The following is a 21864-nucleotide window of genomic DNA, read 5'->3' on the forward strand; positions in this document are numbered from 1 at the left end:
GTTAGAGATCTAACTAAAGAGAGGGGCCTTACATGGACCCTTGCCAAGGTATGTTTATAGTAATTTTTATAGTAATTGCCACTAATATAAAACTAGCTTCGGAAGCTAGCTGTCTTTATGAATTCAAGTTCACAGCGAAGAGAGAGATTTATGGAAATCCAAAGACAGTGTATTAAAGATGGAGCAAAGGTCTTACGACTTATCCAAGATGTGTTGACGCGATGGGACTCAACCCTTTGTTGCAACTTGTCTGAACCACTTCACTACATCACACACCTGATTGCTGCATTGTGGAATAGTCTAAGCTACGACCCTTTGGCTCTTTTTCCTAAGACAGTGTGTTGTCTTAGTAAATTCATCCCTTCCTTGGGTGGCTAGATTCTCACATCTGGTGCACCCACCACTACAATAAAGTCGTTCTGCGTCAACAGCATTCACAAAGTTTCCTCCAGTAGCTCCAGTATCGATAAGAGCTTGTGCTTTGATTTTTTATTTTCCTATCATACAAGTAACTATGAATGGAGTATCTGGATCTAATTGAGGAAGAAATTGCAATTCTGGCTGTCATGACACCTTCAGTGACGTCTTGTCTGAAGGTTATTCTTTTCCCGAAAGTGGAGCATCATAAGTGCTAACTTCGTGGACTTGAGCATTCTTGGTAGGACATTCATAAGCTCGGTGTCCAGTTTGCTGGCAATGGAAGCAGCGGCCTTCCTGCATTAAGTTCTCAGTTGCAGGGTTCTGATGTGGTGCACGATATAGTCTTGGTGGTCTAAAGCCAGCAGGTGGGTTTGTAGTAGGCTGCTTAGCCTTACTGTGAAAGTCTTGTGGCTTAAAGGCTTGCTGAATAACTTGAGGGACAGTGCGAGCATCTTGGATTTGAAGTTGCTGGATATTCTGATCAATCAGTAAGCACTTTTGTGCAAAGGCATGGAGAGAGCTTGGATTTATCTCTGCTATTAAAGCAGTCTGCATCTTCGTATTAACCTTATGGCAGAGGTCATCAATGAGGGTCTCCTCTGAGTAATCCAGTTCAACAGTGAGTCTCTGGAACTCTGCCCAAAAGGTAGCAAAGTTATCCTTGTTTTGGACGCTCTAGTGTCTTTGAATAACATAATAGATGCGGTATTGAAAAACTCAACCAGAGGCAAGAGAATCATGAACGTGAGAGGATCCTATCTTGGCTGAGCCCAGTCAGCCCTTCTACACAGCAGAGTGAATTATTCAATTCTCACCAAGCTAGGACAGGGACGTGGTTGCTGAAAACGGAGAGGTTTCAGCAATGGGTCGGCGGTGAAGAGCAGATTCTTTTCTGCCCTGGGATTCCTGGGGCCGGAAAGACAGTTCTCTCATCAATCATTATTAATCATCTAGGTATTTCCTAACCAAGACGAGATCGGAATCACATACCTCTTTTGCAACTATCGGCAGCAGCATACACTTGTTGAGCTCTATTCTGCCCTTCTAAGACAAGCCGTGCAGCGAAAGCCCTCACTTCCAGATAGTATTAGATCCTTTTATCAGAACTACTACTCAGTGAAAGGGAGTCGTCCTTCTGAAGATGATGTATTAGGCGAATTACGATCTGTGCTTTCGTCATGCATAAGAGCTTTTATCATCATCGATGCCCTTGATGAATGTCAGATTTTTGATGGCAGTCATAGCATACATCATCCATTTATTCGCCAGCTTATCCGTCTGCAAGATGAAGGTTTCAAAATTCTTGCGACATCTCGACCAGATCAGGAGATTGCGGTGTATTTTGAGGGCGCCACTTCTCTTGAGATACAGGCAAGCACCGAAGACATCCAGTACTATATTGACAGGCGCCTCGGAGATCTCCCACTATTTGTCCGAAAGAGACCAAACCTGCAGCACGTCATCAAGGATACTATTACCGAATTAGCTAAAGAAATGTATAATATTTATACCAGTCTGAGAGAGTGCTAATATAATTAGGTTCCTCCTAGCTCGGCTCTATTTTAATCTACTCCTCGACCAATCAAACGAAAAGGGAATTCAAAGGATGCTAGAACAGTTCCGTACTGGCTCCGAGTCTAATGCTTATGACCATGCATATAATGAGACTATGAGCAGAATCAATCGCCAGGGTGCAAATGCCTCTGATCTCGTGAAGAAGACTGTCACGTAGAGTTCTTGCATCAAATTCTCAAGATTGAAAAATGCTGCAATGGGCTCTGCCTTTATATCACTTGTTTTTATCCCGCATTCCTCAATGCCAGTAAACGGTTCAAATCCACAGCGATCATATGCAGATATTTTAGCCTGACTCTGAAGAAACTTCAGAGCATTAGATCCAATCTCAGGCCCATCTCGGAAATGATGTCCCCAATTGTAGGATGAGTAATTATAGAAGGGGTATTCGCGAGGAATATCTTCAATCTTAGCTTCAGTTTCGAATTGATCCTCAAACACATTGTATGATATGTATGTCAAACAACTGTCCGTTATTAGCTCGTGAATATTAGGGAACCACGTCTTCCAGGTGCCCTCAAAGTACTTCTGGGTGGTATAGTGGACAAGCGCCACATTACTCGTTTGCTCGTCGACAATAACTAGACCACAGCAGTATGAAGTCAATTGTTCGATGTCAGTGATGTTCGTCTCGTCAAATTCGCTCGTTTCAATCTCGACCGCGAGCACCTGTTCTAGCTCAGCGACCGTCAGGATTCGTTTTGCGTTTATAATCCAACCGATGGTCTTTGTCACAGCCCGATAGACACGCCGGTGCACCACCCCATACTCAGGGGCATGCTGGCATACCACCCCATACTCAGGGGCACGCCGGGTACGCCTCCGTACTCGGTCGGAGACACGCTGGCGTACGCCCCCGGACTCAAAGACACACCAGCGTACGCCAGCGTACGCGAGAGTACACCCCGTACTTATAAATACGCCTACGTACTTAAAAGTATACTTACGTAAGCATTCCCCTTTATATAGAGTATATAAACATATAGAGATACTCTTATACAAGAGTATCTAAAGTCCTATCTATTACAATACATGATCACTATCCACGCCACGAAAATTAACATCAGAATTACTCCCGTGTTTGAGTGAAGCCCCATCATGGCCACCCTCAGCCTCCACTAAGGGCAACTGTTGTGGTTCGGTGCTGAGAAGTTCAGGATTAGCACCCCTATCCAAGAGCAGGTTAAGTACCTTCTCATGGCCGCCCCATGCGGCCCAGGATAGCGGGGTGTAACCTGATCGATCACTGCCATTGATATTGGCGCTATTATTCAGGAGCATCGTAACCACCATATCGTGACCATTCATAGCTGCTAAGTGTAATGGCGTCTGTCTCGTGTGAGAATTTGTATCAATACAGGCACCCCTATTTAGAAGAAGCTTTACGGTCGACTCTGAGCCATACGAAGCAGCTAGGCATAATGGGGTCTGGTCGTGGTTGTCCCCTCTAGCCTCGATATTAGCCCCACCATCTAATAAAAGGTTTGTTTGTATCTCGTAACCCCTTTTTGCAGCTCGATGCAGTGGAGTTTCTCCATCCATGTTCTTGGCTTCGGTGTTAGCGCCCTTGTCTAAGAGAATCCTAACCATGCCTTCATTGTTCACCTGCCAAGGTAGGAAATATCTGGTGGCTTTATGCAGCGGTGTTTCCCCATATTTGCCGATGATGTTTGGGCTGATACCTAGTTCAAGGAAAAGTTCAACTACTGCCGGTTGACTACTAAATGCTGCGTGATGTAAAGCGCCGTCTCCATCTTCACTCATGCTATTGAGATTGGCGCCCATGCTTAGGAGCAGTTTGACTGTCGTCATATGCCCTCGTTTTGTGGAAGTAACAAATGGCATCCTTCCCCAGTTGGACTTAGATTCAATGTTGGCGCCTCTATCCATCAGCAGTGTGACTACTGTATCATGTCCTTTAGATGCAGCAGTGTCCAATGGAGTCTCAGAGCTTAAATTCTGGATTTAACATCGGCATTATTATCCAGGAGAAGCTTGGCTATCGCTCCATGACCCTGTGACGCAGCCGCGTGTGATGGTGACATGCCATCTACGCATATTATATTAGTATTAGCGCCTCTATCAAGAAGCATCTTGGTTAGCATCTCATGGCCGTGGATTACAGCCAAGAATAGAGGTGTGCTCTTAGTCGAACCCCTTTGCACATGGCGAGCGCTGAAGGTCACATATCGGGAGCAAGTCTCCTTATAGCAGCCGGAGCGAGACCAGATATACCAGATCGATTTGGGCGAACACCACTATTTGCTGCTATCTGCGGAGGTCATCTTGACATGGTTCAATTCCTAATCAGCTTACCAGGAGTTAATAATGTTAATTATCTATAGGTAATGGAGGGCCGTGAGACTCTTTATGTCTTTAGTGACCTAGCATACACAGCTGCCTTTAGAACCGCTTGCCATTTTGAGCATCTGCTTAGGTGATTTGCACTGTAGGAGGATGAGCAGTAATGGAATACCGCTTTATCCTCCGTTTGAATCAAAGTTAAGAGTGTTTGGACATGTCCTAACGACATGGACATATACAGCATTTAGGAAGGGACTACTGTAATGCTGACTTCTAAAGATAGAAGACACAGAGGTTTCTTGCGAAGGTTGACTTGACAGAGGAGGCAGGGGATTAAACACAAAGGCTTTCCAAGTAACACGTTACAGTATTGTAAAGAATACTATATTGAGTTGAGCACGAAGCTCCTATCTAAGGAAATACTATCTACTTATATAGTGGCGTCGTGCCAAAGGAATATCAAGGATATTTTGGATAACAAATATCCATGATATCATCTGCTATACATCATGTGGGGTTGTGGCTGTAAGCGCTAGCCTTGTGACTCACAGGTCACATTACTAGAGCCTAGCCCCACTAGCCCTGTAACCATGACATCATATTACCGTAGCCGTAACACATAGCTGTAACACTATTCTTCGAGCCTAGCTCTAGAGGTTGGTGCAAATCGGTCCTTAAACTTAACAAGCATTTCGTATGGAGTATTACAATTGTATGCGTAAGGTAGGAATTCCCGTCTTATAGTATCTTAGATCTTATACTGTAGCCCCTAAATTACTTCCTCCTGTTTCTCCTATATTTTTCAGTTATATTAGAAGTCTGCTTGTAGGTTTAGAAGTTCTTCCTTCTAGTCATCTATAGGCAACTCTATGTGAAATAAGTTATAAATCTTTTACTCAATTAAATATACAGATGCATGCAAAACTCTTGACCTAATGGAATTCATGAAAAGCACCTTATGGATAATTTATATGGGATTAGGGAATCCATATGATGAATTTTCAGTATAACTAACACTTTGACCTCTTCACCTATACCGCTTTAGAATCGGGTTTTTGTATGTCTCAATTACCCGATCAGTTTATTTTAATTGGCTTATTTACTTGATGGGCTTAGTATGTTAGTGAACATGGTCCACTAGAGCCTGCCTAGTTATAACGAACCCAAAAAGGCTTAATATTTAAGTTAATAGTTTGTGAAAATCTGCTGTCAATAATTCAGAAGTGGCTCACTCTTGACTCCCATTAACCCCATTTTATTTAATTCAAAGTTTTTGATACTTTAACGCTCTTGATTTCTGCTCGTTACTTGACGAAGTGCCGAAGTTCTGGGGCAATACAGCGCACTGCGCTAACTGCGCCACGACATTTCCCCGCCTTCCGCTACGGAACCCTGGAACTACTATAATTCTAACACACAGGGAGTTTGACATGACTCGTCATAGCACAATTGGGTTTAGCTCTGTTTAAATGGTCCAGCCACCTCGGGAGTTTCTCTCCGCCGTCATAAAGCTCGTGGAAGAAGAAAAAACTCATCCAGAATAAGCTAGGTCGAGAAATGTTATTCTTATAACTTATAAATCTAAGGGAAGTATTATTGTGGTGGGAAATACTCAGCTGCTCTCGCGAGACTGGCTTCGTTTCAGAGGTCCTAATTATCTACCAGCTGTATATTCATAGGGCAGGGGAGCGATTTGTAGTATTTCGTCAATAGTTAATGATTCCTGGAAAGATGGCCAGAAAACCCGCGCAAACATAATCCAAATGTCATTCGAACTTGAGTTGGCTGGAACAAACACTACCATCGCTGAGCTAACACAGCCGACATGCTGACTGGGCATGAGGAAAACACACGTTAACTTAGTTTAATTTCATTTAAGTTCAAATCACTAAAGTTCATACTTTCTGCATTCCTTCAAATTTATCATAAAATTCGCTCTCTCTTTCTTCTAATCCTTAAAAACCCTTATGGAGTGTGAACTCGGAGCGGATTATCTAGAGTTGGAATACCTAGAATATATTAGTATTAGAGCATACATAACCCTGTTTAGTGCTTACTGTAGTCCACTGTAAGGCCTAAATAGGCAATTCTAAAATGAGTTGGAATTGAGGATTTGAAAAGTTGTGATCTTCATGATTTTCGTGAGTTTACCTATGACATGACAAGGGAAATTACTAGTAAATTGTATGTAATTCTCCCATTCCGGCCATACCCCCTACGGCGTTCCCTTTGTAGTCCCCTATGTGACTAGAGCCCTTTGTTCCCTCTGTAGAATACTGGCCTTTGATAAATTTTTCTACTTCAGTAAGTGCTTTGGAACTGGGCGGGAGGGGGGAGAGGTGGTGGCGCCCAGAAAAACATACATCGCGGTACTTCTATTGCCATACAAATATATATATAAATTGAAGTACCTATATGTACCCTTTTGCGACTGCCACCACTGCAAATTACCCCTATTCGACCACCACCTTCGTTATAAAATATCTTTGCGACGTAGCTACTATATTACTTCAATTCAGAGGTAGTTATAGTAATTAGATCTAATGTCTAATACCAAAGACCTAGAACTGACTGCGATTGCTACTTGTGCTAATGTTCTGGTTATTCGGCATAATTGCCGTCGTCGATACCATCGGTGGCTCTTACGACAGTTATATACAACTCAACGCCCACAGACCCGACTTACTTACGAGTATGATAAGTTCAACTGGAGCTTACGGGCATGGGTAGCCATACTCCTGGATGGGTAGCTCATAAATTCTGGTAGGCTTTTAGGTTATAACTCTATATGGTTCTTATTACTCACAGTTAACAGGTTTTCCATTGACGAAATAGCTCGGCTTGTGCCACTGCTAAAGCTTCATACAATAGTCTGGAGCAGGCGGGTAAACCCAGACCCAGAGACTGCTATTTGCATAGTCTTGGCCCATCTTGCGTATCGCGTTGGACAACATGTGTTGACCTTTTTGGATGGTCTTAGGATAAAGGGCTACAGTCACAGTCGCAGCCTTTAACAGCTCACTTTAAAGCTGTGATACTATTAACGAACTGTTATACTTGTATACAGGGTAATTTGATTGGAACGAAGTTTCTGGTGCCTCCACCAACAGTAGAGGAATATCTTCTTTGTACTAGCTAGGATATATATGTATTACTTGACTCTATCCAACCCTCTACCCCATTATATTTGCTACTATCCGTACTTTCAATTGGAATGTTTCGTCGGATAGGCCCATGTAATGCCTGCTGAAGAAGAGATATCATAGCTCCCGGATCTGATGATCGACTTGCTGTAACTGCGAAGTATTATAGGATTATCAATGTTCTCGTTGTGACTTTCCTGCTGCCCTCCCTGCCCTCTTGCATTACTCTGTCTATACTGATCCTTCACCATACTCATGAACGACTCAAAGACAGATAATACTGGGTCGTCAGCCTGTGTATTTAATCACTCTTTAAGGAGCAATTGAGTCTGAGACGGTGACAAAGTTCGGGGCTGTCTATGATGGCGTCTTTCTCGACTACTTGAACGGCCACGAGGAGCTGAAGTTCCTCGTAGTACTGGTGTTGGTGTTCATAGTAGGGTTGGTGTTTCCAGGGGAGTTGAGTCTATAGAGTGAACACTCTCGCCGTTCTCACTTTGCCTTTCTTCTGCAGAATCATCTAGTATATCCTCGTCGTCAGGATCGTCAAAGCCAGGGCACTCTTGTGCTCTCTGGCCAATGGATCTATTACGACTTTGAGGATAAGTCTGCGGGTGCCTCCGCTTTGTAGCAAGAGCAACGGATAACAAGTCTCGAGTATTGAGCGCTCGCTGCGACGAAGTGATAACAGTATTTGCTGCCTACTTCGCTGTGTTTCAATCTGCTTTTCCTCAGTAACAACACCAATCCAGTTATCAGTTTGGACAGTCAATTCCGACTCGCTATCAGTTTGTCCAGTCCCAAGCCCATCGAGGTATTTCCTTCTCTTGTCGATTTCCCGCTGTACTACTCAGTAGAGACTCTTGTGGTCTTTACCAGTCTTGTAAGGACACAGGGCACCCAGCTCACAGTAATAGCATATGAGAGTACAAGACGGAGGCTAAACGGATGCTATCCTATAGGTCTACTATGAAGGATACAAAAAAGATGAAGGGGGAACCCCGTCCCGTCTGTTTCCTTGAGTACCCGAAACGGGCCCGACTCGGTTATCCCAACCCTAGCCCTGATCCTTCCAGCGCAACAGGTCAGCATCGACCCTGAACCCTACATCATTACCATCCCCCACTATAGTGTAACTCGCTATGTGCTCCTCTACTGCTTCGAAACCACACCGAATCAGATTTCATGCTTGTAGTGACCGTAACAGTTTTGAGACAGGTTCTTCGAGTATCTAGGTACGGAGGCATCCTTACACTACCCCCCGTCTTAAGAGAGTGCTTTGTCTGCAAAGCACGCCGCCCGCCTATACTCCGGAACCCATCCGGGTAGCGTTGGTGAGCTTAGGCGTTCTTTGTCGTAGGGTTTGCGCGCATGGCCGCATTAGTGACAACCGCATTGGTCTGATGTGATGGGAGATGGAAAAATAGTCCTGGAGCAGTAATACCGTATCAGCTCCGTCTGGTATGCGACTACTTTTTGTTTTCTTTGTTCGATCTCTGGCTTAGTGGTGATGGTCCGAATGAGCACCGGGAGATATCCGCTACAGGTACGCGTCAAAAGTTCCCCATCGCACACGGAGGGTGGCTGCGTTAACCCGATTCGGGTGTCATTGTCGTAAGCCAAATCTGAGTTCAGAGCTTCGCCCACTTTCTCGTTTTTTATTCTTTACTTCACAACAACAACGCCCACAAACCGACCTCCGAGACCAGTAAGTGGCCACTCCCCATCTGTTTCCTGATCGTCTACTAACTGATTGTATAGTATATCCACAATCTGAACGAACGAGTAGGTGATGGGAGCGCGTTGGCAAACTGGTGATAACTTGGGCTTGGCTGACGGAATCGCAGATTCCAAAAAAAAATCGAAGATGCCGGTTCCGACCCCATCCGGGGCCCTTACGGTTACCTTCCACGTGCTCTATCTGCACTGCCTTTGGGCCAAAGCCCATGGGATTCAGTCCCACGACTACATCTGGTCCTCGACCAGTTCAGAGTGTGGGTACTGCACCGCGCAGCACTCGCCTTGCGTCCCGGTAGGTTTTCTTGTGGGGTTCGGTGTTTGGTTTGGTTGGCCATTGCTGACTTTGGTGGAAGCTGCCCTGGTTCCTTGGGGAAGAGTTTGCGGCCCTCCTGGCCGCTGAAGAGGCCACCCCCCTCATCTCCGCCGACGTCGTCGCCGCCGCCACCGAAGCCAATCGGGTGGCCATCCTGGCTGCCCAGAGCATGCCAAAGTTCCGCCCCGAGGCGGAGCGTGACCTCTACAAGGAGGCACGCGCCAGTCAGGCTGCCCTCGAGTTGGGGTTGGCCGTGAGTAGACCCCCTTCCCCTTGGGACCCGGGGTAGTTTCGATGCTGACTCTGGGCAGCAAATTCGGTCGTCGCTGCGCCGTCTCCGGACGGAACAGGAGAGCGTTCCTGCTCTCTTGGGGGAGTTGGTGGCTGCTGTGGGCAAACTGCCCACCACTGCCGCTCCCGCGGTTGCTCCAACTTGGGGGAATGGGAGGGGGAGGATGGGGAAGTTGGGGTGGCCTACGGGGCCTAGGTGGGGGAAGACCCTGTGTCGGAGGGGACTCGGGCCTGGTGTTATGGCTACAGTAACATGATGTCATGGTTACAGGGCCAGGGCCTAGTAACATGACGTGTGAGTCACAGTGGGAATCGGGGTAGGCTGCCATGTGATGGGGCTAATGGATAGTTGCAGAAACTAGTGGACCCTACCCAAACGTCTCACCGGCGTCGCAACAAGCAGCTACCACCCTACCCAAATGTCTCACCGGCGTCGCAACAAGCAGCTACCACCATGAGAGACAAAGGGTCGAAGTGACCCCACGCGAAGGGCCAGGCCTGAGTCCCCTCCAACACAGGGTCTTCCCCCACCTAGGCCCCGTAGGCCGCCCCAACTTCCCCATCCTCCCCCTCCCTCCTTCCATCACCCCGAATCGGAGCGACCGCGGTAGCGGCAGCGGTGGGCAGTTTGCCCACAGCAGCCACCAACTCCCCCAAGAGAGCAGGAATGCTCTCCTGTTCCGTCCAGAGACGGCGCAGCGACGACCGAATTTGCTGGCCAGAGTCAGCATCGAAACCACACCGAGTCCCAAGGGGAAGGGGGTCTACTCACGGCCAGCCCCAACTCAAGGGCAGCCCGAGTGGCGCGTGCCTCCTCGTAGAGGTCCCGCTCTGGGCGGCCAGGAGGGCCACCTGATTGGCCTCGGTGGCGGCGGCAATGACGTTGGCGGGAAGGAGGGGGGTGGCCTCTTCGGCGGTGTCATACTGACATTCGTTGCACTCAGTTTGCTATCAAACTCAAGAGCAAACTTAGAAATCTCCTCCTCAAACCTACAAGTCACCATACATATCTTGGCTTATCACACCAACAACAGAAGCAATACTACTCAACGATTGCTGCAAACTCTTCTACTACATCTGTTTATGCTACATACATCACGGCATATTATTTGGACACTCATTGAACAAGTTATTAAGAAAATCTCCTCCTTAGTTACTGGGCTAATACTACCACATGACATATCTCTACCAACTAGAGTCCTAGGAACATGAACGATAGCTCCAAAAGCTTCTACAACCCTCTATGATTCATTACACAACATCGCTCCTTAGTTACCCACAAGATTGGTTAAGTTATGACATAATTTGTCTATATGGGTACTCTGACCTTGGACCTCCTTTCACTTCCTATAGGCTAGGAACCTAAGAGATGGTTCTATGGGATTCTCTTACATTGACTACAGTTACCAAGACTGGTTAGTCATTGAAAGTCTTGGAAAATGAGAGAACTACACTCCTTTGGCATAAATAGGATTGCCCTTTCCTTAAGAAAGGGCAAGCAGACAATACAGTAAATCGACTATCACATACTTCTATGTCTTTTCCAAGCTTCTAAGCATTTATCTTGTTACTCCTTGTTTTGAAAAGTCAGTGAGGTGTTAACCTCTAACTTATCCCTTATCCCTGAGTTCTCAGACTCAACATTTGTTACAACTTCTCTAAACCACTCCAATACATCATACACCTGATTGCTGCATTGTGGAATAGTCTAAGCTACGACCCTTTGGCTGTATTTCCTAAAACAGTGTGTTGTCTTAGTAAAATCATCCCTTCCTTGGGTGGCTAGATTCTCACATCTGGTGCACCCACCATTACACGTTAGTTCTCAAGGTTGGGCAGTGCTGCCATTTGTCATTGTGGCAGGTAAAAACCACCTTGCATCTTGGTATGAGAATAGCGGATTTCCAGCAGATTGGGTAATCGCTGTTACTGCAAATGGCTGGACTACAAACGAGAGAGGTATGGATTGGATTCAGCATTTTGAGAAGCACACAAAGCCCCGGAGTGTTGGTGGTTATCACTTGTTAGTCCTTGATGGTCATGAGAGCCACCACTCAGACAAGTTTGAGGAGTACTGCAAAGAACACAACATTATTACGCTTTGTATGCCTGGTCACTCTTCCCATATACTCCAACCACTTGATGTTGGCTGTTTTGGCCCATTAAAGAGAGCTTACGGTCGGCAAATTGAAGATGTGATGCGGGCTCATATTATTCATACTAAGGATGACTTCTTTGCTGCCTTCCACACTGCATTTAACATTGCAATGACAGAAAGCAATATTCAGGGAGGGTTCTGAGGTGCTGTGTTTCTTCCATTTAACCCTGAGAGTGTAATATCTACACTTGACCTTAGGTTTAAGACGCCAACACCTCCAACCTCTCGCCCAAACACCGCTCAACCATGGGTTTCTCAGACACCAAATATCACAGTCTACTTTCATTAAAAACTGAATTGCACATCATCAAAATAGCTCTCCAACCTCAATCTATGCAGCTGTTGACCAGTTTAGAAAGGGTGCATCGCAAATAATGCATCAATTAGCATTGTTAAAAGCAGAGAACCAAAACCTGTGACAGGCAAATGAAGTGCTAAGCAAGCGCCGGAGAGCAAAAAAAACACGACTATAGCAAGGAGGATCACTTAGTCAACAGGTAGCACAGGAGCTACAGGACGAGAGGGATGTTGTGCAGCAAGTAGAGCACGAAATAAGGGCAAGTAGTGGTTGGAAGCCAAGGGAAGAAACCCATGCAAGTCGCTGTGGCAAGTGTGGTGAGACTGGGCACAATGTGCGCACTTGTCAGATTGTAATAGACACGTCTGACGAAGAGGACTCTGAGTAGTTTTAATTAATTTATATTGTTGTGGAGGATTTATCGCAATTCTTATGGGGTAGTCGCGATATTTTGGCACTTTCGCTTGTTTGGCACTTTTGTTATACATGCACGTTAACGTGGTTTATCAGTACCCAGTTAGCTTTTCGCATTTTCTCCACACCCTAGCTTCAATACGCGTTATTTCAATAATAAAGTATGTCTGTTCATACCCAAGAAGCTAGAATCATCTTAGCTATTGAGGCTATTCGTATGACTAAAAAGCTTACTTGTCTTTGTGCAGCAAAGATCTATAACGTACCTTATTCTACACTTACCGGTAGAATGAACGGTCGTACAGATATTCGTGAGAGATAACCAGCTGCCCAAAACTTGACTGAACTTGAAGAGGAAGTAATTAGTCAACATATAATTGACTTAGATTCAAAAGGATTTGCACCCCGGTTGGATGGTATTGAAGATATGGCCAACTATCTCCTCGAAACGCATCAGGGAAAGCGTGTTGGGAAGCTCTGGGCACATCGATTTGTACGACGACGCCCAGAACTAAAGACGCATTTTAATCGTGTTTATGACTTCCAAAGGACCTTATGCGAAGATCCTGTGCTTATTGGAGGGTGGTTTGAGCTCGTACGAAACATGAGAGCTAAATATGGGGTGTTGGATTGCGATTTCTACAACTTCGATGAGACAGGGTTTATGATGGGCGTGATCGGTCCTGGAATGGTAGTTACGTGCTCCGATCGACGTGGCCGAGGCAAGGCAGTTCAGCCTGGCAATCGTGAATGGGCTACAGCAATCGTGTGCATCAATGGTGAGGGCAGAAGTGTGCCTCCATTTCTGGTCGTACAAGGGGTTAATCACCTTGCAATTTGGTATACTGAAAGTGGCTTACCACATGACTGGGCTATCAAACCAACAAGCAATGGATGGACTGACAATGAGACGGGTCTTGAGTGGTTAAAGCACTTCGACAAGCATACTGCTCATACGGCAAAGGGCCCTTATCGAATGTTGGTTCTTGATGGGCATGAGAGTCATGATTCAGCTGCATTTCAAGCATATTGCAAGTCCAACAACATTATACCCCTTTGTTTGCCTGCTCATTCCTCTCATTTAACCCAGCCACTTGATGTCGGGTGCTTTAGTGTATTAAAACGGTCGTACGGTCTTCAAATTGAGCACTTTATTAAGGCTCATATTAATCATATCAGCAAGGTTGATGTTACGGCTAAGTGCTAGTGCTATGGCTAGCGCTTACAGCTGCAACCTTATGCAAGAAACCTCTGTGTCTTCTATCATTTAGAAGTCAGCGTTACAGTTGAGTTCTTTATTGCGTTCAAGGCGGCGTACGAGCAGTCACTTTCAGTCCAAAATGGCCAAGCTGGATTCCGGGGAGCTGGTTTAATAACGTACGATCCTCAAGTAGTTATATCTAAGCTTGATGTTAACTTACAAGCGGTTACACCTCCTTGGCTCCCCTCGGTAGATGAGGACCCTTGGGTCTCTCAGACGCTTCAAGAGCTTCGGTCTTTCACAAACAACCTTAGTTAAAGGTCGTATTGCACGTCACCAAGGAAGCTCGCCGACGCCTATTTTTAAGACAGTTGCTTCATTAGCAAAGGGGACAGAGCTTTTAGCTCACAAGGTCACTTTGTTACAAGCTGAGATACATTCACTTCGTACGGCAAATGAGGCACTTAGTAAATGCCGTAGAGCTAAAAAGACAAGTATTTGTCAAGGGGGTGTACTTACTGTCGAGGATGCGCATGATATTCTAAGTCAAACTGAGTTAGACGAGCAGATTCGACACGATAGGCGTTCAGGAGGGGGTGTTCAAGGCAAAGGGAATCTGACCGTACGACGCTGTGGCACTTGGGGAGAGACTGGTCATAATTCAAGAATGTGTCAAGATACTATCACTGTATAACCTTTAGTAGATCCGCAATTAGTTTAGTTAAATTTAATTCGTTGTTGTTGTTTAATATTAATTCTTCGTACGAAGGTACGAAAAAGTTAACCGGGTACTGATATTAACCGGGTACTGATAAACCACATTATACGCTTTATCAATAATCATGATTATGATTACGACTAACGTGCATGTATAACGAAAGTGCCAAACAAGCGAAAGTGCCAAAATATCGCGACTACCCCATAAGAATTGCGATAAATCCACCACAACAATATAAATTAATTAAAACTACTCGGAGTCCTCTTCCTCAGACCTGTCTATTACAATCTGACAAGTGCGCGCATTGTGTCCAGTCTCACCACACTTGCCACAGCGACGTGCATGGGTTTCTTTCCTTGGCTTCCGACCACTACTTGCCCTTATTTCTTGCTCTACTTGCTGCACAACATCCCTCTCGTCCTGTAGCTCCTGTGCTACCTGTTGACTAAGTGATCCTCCTTGCTGTAGTCGTGTTTTTTTAGCTCTCCGGCGCTTGCTTAGCACTTCATTTGCCTGTCACAGGTTTTGGTTCTCTGCTTTTAACAATGCTAATTGATGCATTATTTGCGATGCACCCTTTCTAAACTGGTCAACAGCTGCATAGATTGAGGTTGGAGAGCTATTTTGATGATGTGCAATTCAGTTTTTAATGAAAGTAGACTGTGATATTTGGTGTCTGAGAAACCCATGGTTGAGCGGTGTTTGGGCGAGAGGTTGGAGGTGTTGGCGTCTTAAACCTAAGGTCAAGTGTAGATATTACACTCTCAGGGTTAAATGGAAGAAACACAGCACCTCAGAACCCTCCCTGAATATTGCTTTCTGTCATTGCAATGTTAAATGCAGTGTGGAAGGCAGGAAAGAAGTCATCCTTAGTAATGTGAATAATATGAGCCCGCATCATATCTTCAATTTGCTGACCGTAAGCTCTCTTTAATGGGCCAAAACAGCCAACATCAAGTGATTGGAGTATATGGGAAGAGTGACCAGGCATACAAAGCGTAATAATGTTGTGTTCTTTGCAGTACTCCTCAAACTTGTCTGAGTGGTGGCTCTCATGACCATCAAGGACTAACAAGCGATAACCACCAACACTCCGGGGCTTTGTGTGCTTCTCAAAATGCTTAATCCAATCCATACCTCTCTCGTTTGTAGTCCAGCCATTTGCAGTAACAGCGATTACCCAATCTGCTGGAAATCCGCTATTCTCATACCAAGATGCAAGGTGGTTTTTACCTGCCACAATGACAAATGGCGGCACTGCCCAACCTTGAGAACTAACGCCTTGGATTACTGTAACCCATTCCCGATTGCCAGGTTGCACCTTTTTTGCCTTTGCCCGCCCATCTGAGCTCGTTACTACCGTTGCGCTTGAGATGACGCCCATCATAAACCCAGTCTCATCAAAGTTGTAGATATCTGCATTGTTGATGCCATACTTTAGAATTGTGTTCCATACAAGCTCAAACCAGCCACGAATGACTTCTGGATCTTCGCACTTAGCCCTCTGGTAGTCGTATTTTCGCTGGAAGCGTGTCCGGAGCTCTACATGGCGCTTAACAAAGTTTGAAGCCCAACGTGACCCGACGCGTGGCGCGTCACGTGTTGCAAGTAGTCAATTTGCCATATCTTCAACAATAGACAACTGAGGAGGGAACCCTTTAGCAGCTAAGTCAAGTATATACTGAACAAGAACTGATTCCTCTAGGTTACTTAATTTCCATAAGTTGGCTTGGATATCGCGTCGTGAAGGTATGCCTTGTAAACGGTGACGTAGCTTGCGGTGGTCTACGGAATAGATCCTAGCTGCAACTCGAAGGCGCAAATTTGGGTCGCTTTGCATAGCTTGGATAGCTAGCACTAATTTGCTTTCATCATTTTTATGGCGCATGTTTTGTTGTGGAGGAATTTAACATTTAGTTGGGGGGGTTGGTCACCGCATGATTTTGGCACTTTCGCTTGTTTGGCACTTTCGTTATACATGCACGTTAAATAATCATGATTATAATTGATTTTCTAACCCTGCTCCCGGTGGCATCATAACTCTCCTCCCCTCCCTACAAGAGGAAACAAACAATTTTAATATCAGTTTATAACAGTCATGTGATGACTAGAGGCGCCAGCAACAGCGCATATTTGACAACTATCATAGGTCTCTTTAAAAGTCTAACTTCCTTAGTCTTACTACCGCTCGGTATAAGGAATATATCCCGTGTTGGTAAAGAGTAAAGTGCGTCGGGGGTGCTGGATTACTTGGAGTCGACAACAGATTGAAGCATCAGGAGAGATGGACCTCCGAGAATCGTGACCCACTGGATGAGGCCTAGCAGTACAATTATTAGGATATCTATTATTTTCTCATACTGTCGATTGTTGAGAGCTGGGTAATACGTGAAACGATACGAGTTAATGATATAGTCGTCTATAGTCGTCTTCAGCATTTTGTGGGTTTCCTGTGTTGTGAGTGGCGACTTGTTGATTGATTCATCACACACTTCTCCCTGTCCACTAAAGCCACACTACTTATCTATGTAGACGAGGCTTCGTCAACCTTAACCCTCCCGCTTCCACCCACCACATTCATACTCATACCTCTACCTCTCCTACATATCACGATTAGAATACGATACTCTCGCGTTTTATATTTTCGACAATATCAACGATACGCTTGAGCTGGATGCTGTCTCATTCGCGCACTCTACAGCCTGAGAGCTGAACGGCCGGCCCCGCAGCCCCGTGGCTACTACATCACACGCCATCATGAGGACTCCCAGGGTCTTCCTTCTCCTTGCCTTCGTCCTCGTATCTTTCACGCTTCTGATATTATCCTTACAATCTTCTTCTAAACCCATCGAACATACCGAAAACCAGGCGAAAGCTGATAATAGCGGGGTGCTCAGCACCTTCTCATTCAACACGCCACTGTCGCTCTTCCCACCGAATGCTATCATTAGCTTGACCGACGACAATACGACTTCTTTCCTTGCTCGACCTGCGGCATTTGGACCTCCTCTACCAACTACAGGTTTGAGCGGCCAGCTCTGGGTCGGGAGTGGATTTGGCGACGACAGTCTCCGACATGGCATTATATCAACGGGCGGGGAAGGCGAGCTGGGCTGCAGCGACGTCATGCCCGAGGGAAATAACATTGTCGCGCGACCCCTCGACAATTTGTTAACATCTACCACACCGCATAACAGACACAGAAGGAATGCGGCAAGAAGTGCCGCAGCGGACGATGGAACTGATGACAACCGTTATAACACGGCGTCTGACGCCACGGTCGACCGGCGGATGGTCTCTGGCTGGCCACTCAAGAGCAGCACGAACTCCGGCGCCAGCCATGCCGATATCCAATCTATCCAGGAAAGCGCTGAAATTGCAGGAAAGGTCGTCATGCTGAGCAGAGGCGGCTGTGGGTTCCTCGAGAAAGTCGAATGGGCACAACGAAGAGGTGGTATAGCTGTTATCGTGGCGGATGATACCCGTGGAGGCCCATTAATCCAAATGTATGCTCGCGGCGATACGTCAAACGTTACCATTCCGTCTGTATTTACATCGCATACGACCGCCCACCTTTTATCGTCTTTGATTCCTCCCGGTACATATATCGAGGATGCAACCAACGAAGACGGGAATTCAATGCTCAAGGTTAAACACTCCAAGAAATCAAAGCGAAAGAAGAAGAAGGCATCGAAACAGCGCAAGTCTAGAAAGGGATCGACTGGTGCGGTGCCAAAGGGTTATACTGTTTCCTCAAAAATGTCGACTGAGCCCGCCGTGGCACAGTCGCGACGTGACTCTTGGCTCGGGCGCCTGCTCTGGGGCTCCAAGCCAAGTCAGCCTGCCAAGAAAGATTTTCTGGATTGGGTCGTAGTTGATGAGTGGGATGACCAGAAAGTCCCCATTACAGGTTCAAAGGCAGACACCAAGGGCAAAGTAGCCTCGAAAGCTACTCCCAAGGACAATTTCGTTGGTGTCGATGACTGGAGGGACCCCGACTTTATTAAAAACGCTGGCGCCGACAACTCGAAACCACGTGAAGAAGCACAAGAAAGTTCTGGCCAAGTTCAAAACAAGTCTCCCATTGAAAGGTTATATACTCCTTCTGCTAACATCGAAGAGAAAAATCCAAAATCCGACCAGAAGACCGAAAATCTTAGTGCCGAAAACCCTGGCCTATCTTCTAAGTTATTTGGCGATGATGATGAAAATGACATCAAAGGAACCGGCATGGAAAGCGAAGATGACGACGGTGGACCTGACTACGACAATGCACATGAGGGCCTATGGGTAACTTTGACCCGAACTAGCGGGGCTACTCCATTCTTCGATACTCTACTAGTGCTCGTTGTTAGCCCACTCGTTACTCTGACAGTAGTCTACACCCTTCTGCTCGTCAGGTCGCGGATTCGACAACGCCGATGGCGCGCTCCCAAGTCTGTGGTTGAGAGGCTCCCAGTACGCACGTATCGGACGATCCCTACAACTTCCAGCAACCAGTCACGGCAACCCTCACCTTCAAGTTCGTCACCGACAACCCCTCTACTCCAGCGATCGCCTACTAGTTCGCGGCCGCGTTCTAGAACAACCTCTACTCTCCCTGAATCGGCAATCGTATCTCGAACGAATTCAGACGAGTTGGTAACGCCCAAACCACGTCGCGCAAACGAGCATGAGAAGAAGGGCGACTGGAAAAAGTATATGGGTAGGCAGATTGAGTGCGTGGTGTGTCTTGAGGAATACGTCGATGGCGTAAGCAGGGTTATGAGTCTCCCCTGCGGCCACGAGTTCCACGTTGATTGCATGTAAGTCTTTCTCCTCTCTCAATGCATCACGAGCGTTGCAGCTGACGAAACCTAGTACCCCATGGCTCACTACGCGCCGCCGGACATGTCCGATCTGCAAAGGCGACGTTGTGCGATCGCTGGCTCGAGGTGGATCCTCCAGCTCTACCCCGCGGTACGAGCCTTACCGCGATGACAGCGACGAGGACGAGGACGACCTGGAGTCCCAAGTGGTAAACACTTTGAACGAGTCTCCAGCCGCTGGTCGTCCAATTTCTCCGGGAGCTACAACCGATGCCGACGTTGAACGTGGTGTCGCTTCTCCCATCGCCTCGCCGGCGCGAAGCTCGGGTACGAATGGCAGCTGGCTCTCCAATATTGCGGCGCGGCTTGGGATATCGTTGTCGCCCCCATCGTCAGAAGAAGATCGCGCGAGGTAGATCCTCTGCATTATGATCGTAATGAGCGTCTGGCGTTGTTCATGTTTGTACCTACCATTGGAGAGGAGGCTGTTCTGGTTGGCATCGGAAGGGGAGTCTTTTGGGGGCGTTTTATTTATAACTTTCCGCTTAGTGGTGTCGTGCGAACCTTAGTAATCCATCACCAAGTAATACATCTCCAGGATTAATGGTCCGTCTGATGATTCTATTGGTATTATATCTGTTGATCCTACTATCCGTAACGTTGATCGATCCATAAAATGATAATTGTTTGCGATCAAGACTCTTCGACTCACTTCGTTCCACTGCCCCTGGCTGTCTTCCCGTCTTATTACATTGCTCATTAGCCACTAGCTTGCCTACGATTTTACAAATGGAACTCTTCGCCTCGAAACTAGCATGATCACGGCTGCTTGTGTCGGTATACGAAGCTGAGGGTATAATTTGGAATCCATCGGCCTAAAACGCACGCGATATCTTCATGGTTACTCGAGTTATGCTACCATCACCCGGCTCCCGTGCGTTTATCCACCTTGCACAAAGCTGGCCGAATCCAGTCACTCTACATACCAACCCCTCTCCGCTCGGTATACTGTCATATCGGAATGGAATCGATATTGATAGGCTAGTAGTCCACTGGGGTTTTTACTATCCGTCGGAAGTTCTGGCATAGCTTAATTTGGATGCATGGATGTTGACCTCTCCCAGGTACCAGAATGGCGGTAGAATAGAGGGGACAATGAACAGCCTGCCGTTGAGCTTTCACGCATCCCACTAGCGACGGCAGTTTTTGACAGGGGCCCTATACAATGGCGGTCGCGGATTCATGGTGATTATGGATCGCTATATACAATAACAGATGCAGCTACCCTATTTCCCGCCAACTGTCACTCCTTTCGCCTTCCAAAGCTCGTATTTCTTCGAACATCGTATCGCAATGATTCTGCTCCCCAAGTTTGTGTGCAGCATAATTCTTGGGCTAAGGATTTAACACAGTAAGACGCCGGCACATAGCGATCGCTCGTAGGTGGCCGAAATGGCCAGTGATGGCCAGATGTGCTACCAGGAAGATGGAGAGGGATAAGGACAATGATGATCTGTTATTAAATTAGTCTTGTATGGGTTAAACTCCACGAGTTTAAGAAGTGGGGTTGGCGTTTACCTGTCACCAGGTCTCCGAGAAGACTCTGTTTCTGGATACTTGCTCCGTCCATAATAAGTCTTGACGAAGAAACTGTGCCAAACTATATCATAATAAAGGCTCTTGGTCGTTTAGGGCTGTAACTATCATGTTATTGCCTGTTAGTAGACCAAACCAGTTTCTAATAAACTAATTTTTAAAATATTTTAATATTTTAATATTACTTTTATCAGCTTCAATTTTAATACTACGAGACAAACCCCAAACCCGAAACACCTAAGAGGAGAGCGATGGAACGACGGTTCGACTCCGTCACGAAGTTCCCGGTCAGGGTTAGCACAAATAATCATAATAATCATGACTAACGTACTCCACAAGCGAGCGGCGCACACAAGTGAGTGGCGCACGCATCACGAATTCTATAACTCTAGAGGTTAATTTCACAACAATACAATTTATTAAACCCTATAGAACTACCCTAATTAGAAACCTCCCTTAATGGACACGTACGGGCAGTATGCGCGAGTGATTTACACATACTACACGTCCGTGGTGCACGAGTTTGTGGCTCTGTAGGTTGACCTGCAACCCTACCTACAATATCTATATCTGCTGTTTGTAGTCGATCTAGGCCCTCCTGGACTGTCAAAATACCTCCTTTAGCTACATACGACCTCCTTACTGCTCTCTTCTTCTTTTGTCTTTCATTTTCGGTCCGCAATTGCTTGTTTTCCTCCGTTAGAAGAGCCGCATTATGCATAGCCATTTGACAGCCTTTAACTAGCTGCTGGAACGCCTGATCTGTAGGACTTGATAAACCTGCTGTACGACGTTGAATGCGCCCCTTAATTGCTGTAACCTGAAGCTCTAATTGACTAGCATTATGAGGCGTTTCGGGTACCCAACAGTCTTGTAGGGCAGGAA

The 21864-nt window shown here is 46.3% G+C and overlaps 3 protein-coding genes across 3 annotated transcripts; 2 read left to right on the forward strand and 1 right to left on the reverse strand.

Annotated features, from left to right (window-relative positions):
• Positions 1-597: 597 nt before the first annotated feature.
• Positions 598-3780, reverse strand: VC83_02476 (uncharacterized protein; the record flags this gene model as incomplete). Its single annotated transcript, XM_024466137.1, has 4 exons — positions 598-1095; positions 2149-2918; positions 3069-3324; positions 3382-3780. The coding sequence occupies 4 exons, from the start codon at positions 3778-3780 to the stop codon at positions 598-600; spliced, it is 1923 nt and encodes a 640-aa protein (XP_024326490.1).
• A 6294-nt stretch (positions 3781-10074) lies between these two features.
• VC83_02477 (uncharacterized protein) lies at positions 10075-11206 on the forward strand (the record flags this gene model as incomplete). The annotated part of the gene is made up of 3 exons (XM_024466138.1): positions 10075-10081; positions 10136-10729; positions 11190-11206. 3 exons carry the CDS (start codon positions 10075-10077, stop codon positions 11204-11206), a joined length of 618 nt encoding a protein of 205 aa, XP_024326491.1.
• Positions 11207-17143: 5937 nt separating this feature from the next.
• On the forward strand, positions 17144-20053 carry VC83_02478 (uncharacterized protein). The gene is made up of 2 exons (XM_024466139.1): positions 17144-19380; positions 19436-20053. Exons 1-2 carry the CDS (start codon positions 17333-17335, stop codon positions 19797-19799), a joined length of 2412 nt encoding a protein of 803 aa, XP_024326484.1. The 5' UTR covers positions 17144-17332; the 3' UTR covers positions 19800-20053.
• Positions 20054-21864: the final 1811 nt, after the last annotated feature.

This window comes from Pseudogymnoascus destructans (assembly GCF_001641265.1).
Source record: "Pseudogymnoascus destructans isolate 20631-21 unplaced genomic scaffold scaffold_5, whole genome shotgun sequence".
NCBI classification, from domain to species: Eukaryota; Fungi; Ascomycota; class Leotiomycetes; order Thelebolales; family Thelebolaceae; genus Pseudogymnoascus; species Pseudogymnoascus destructans.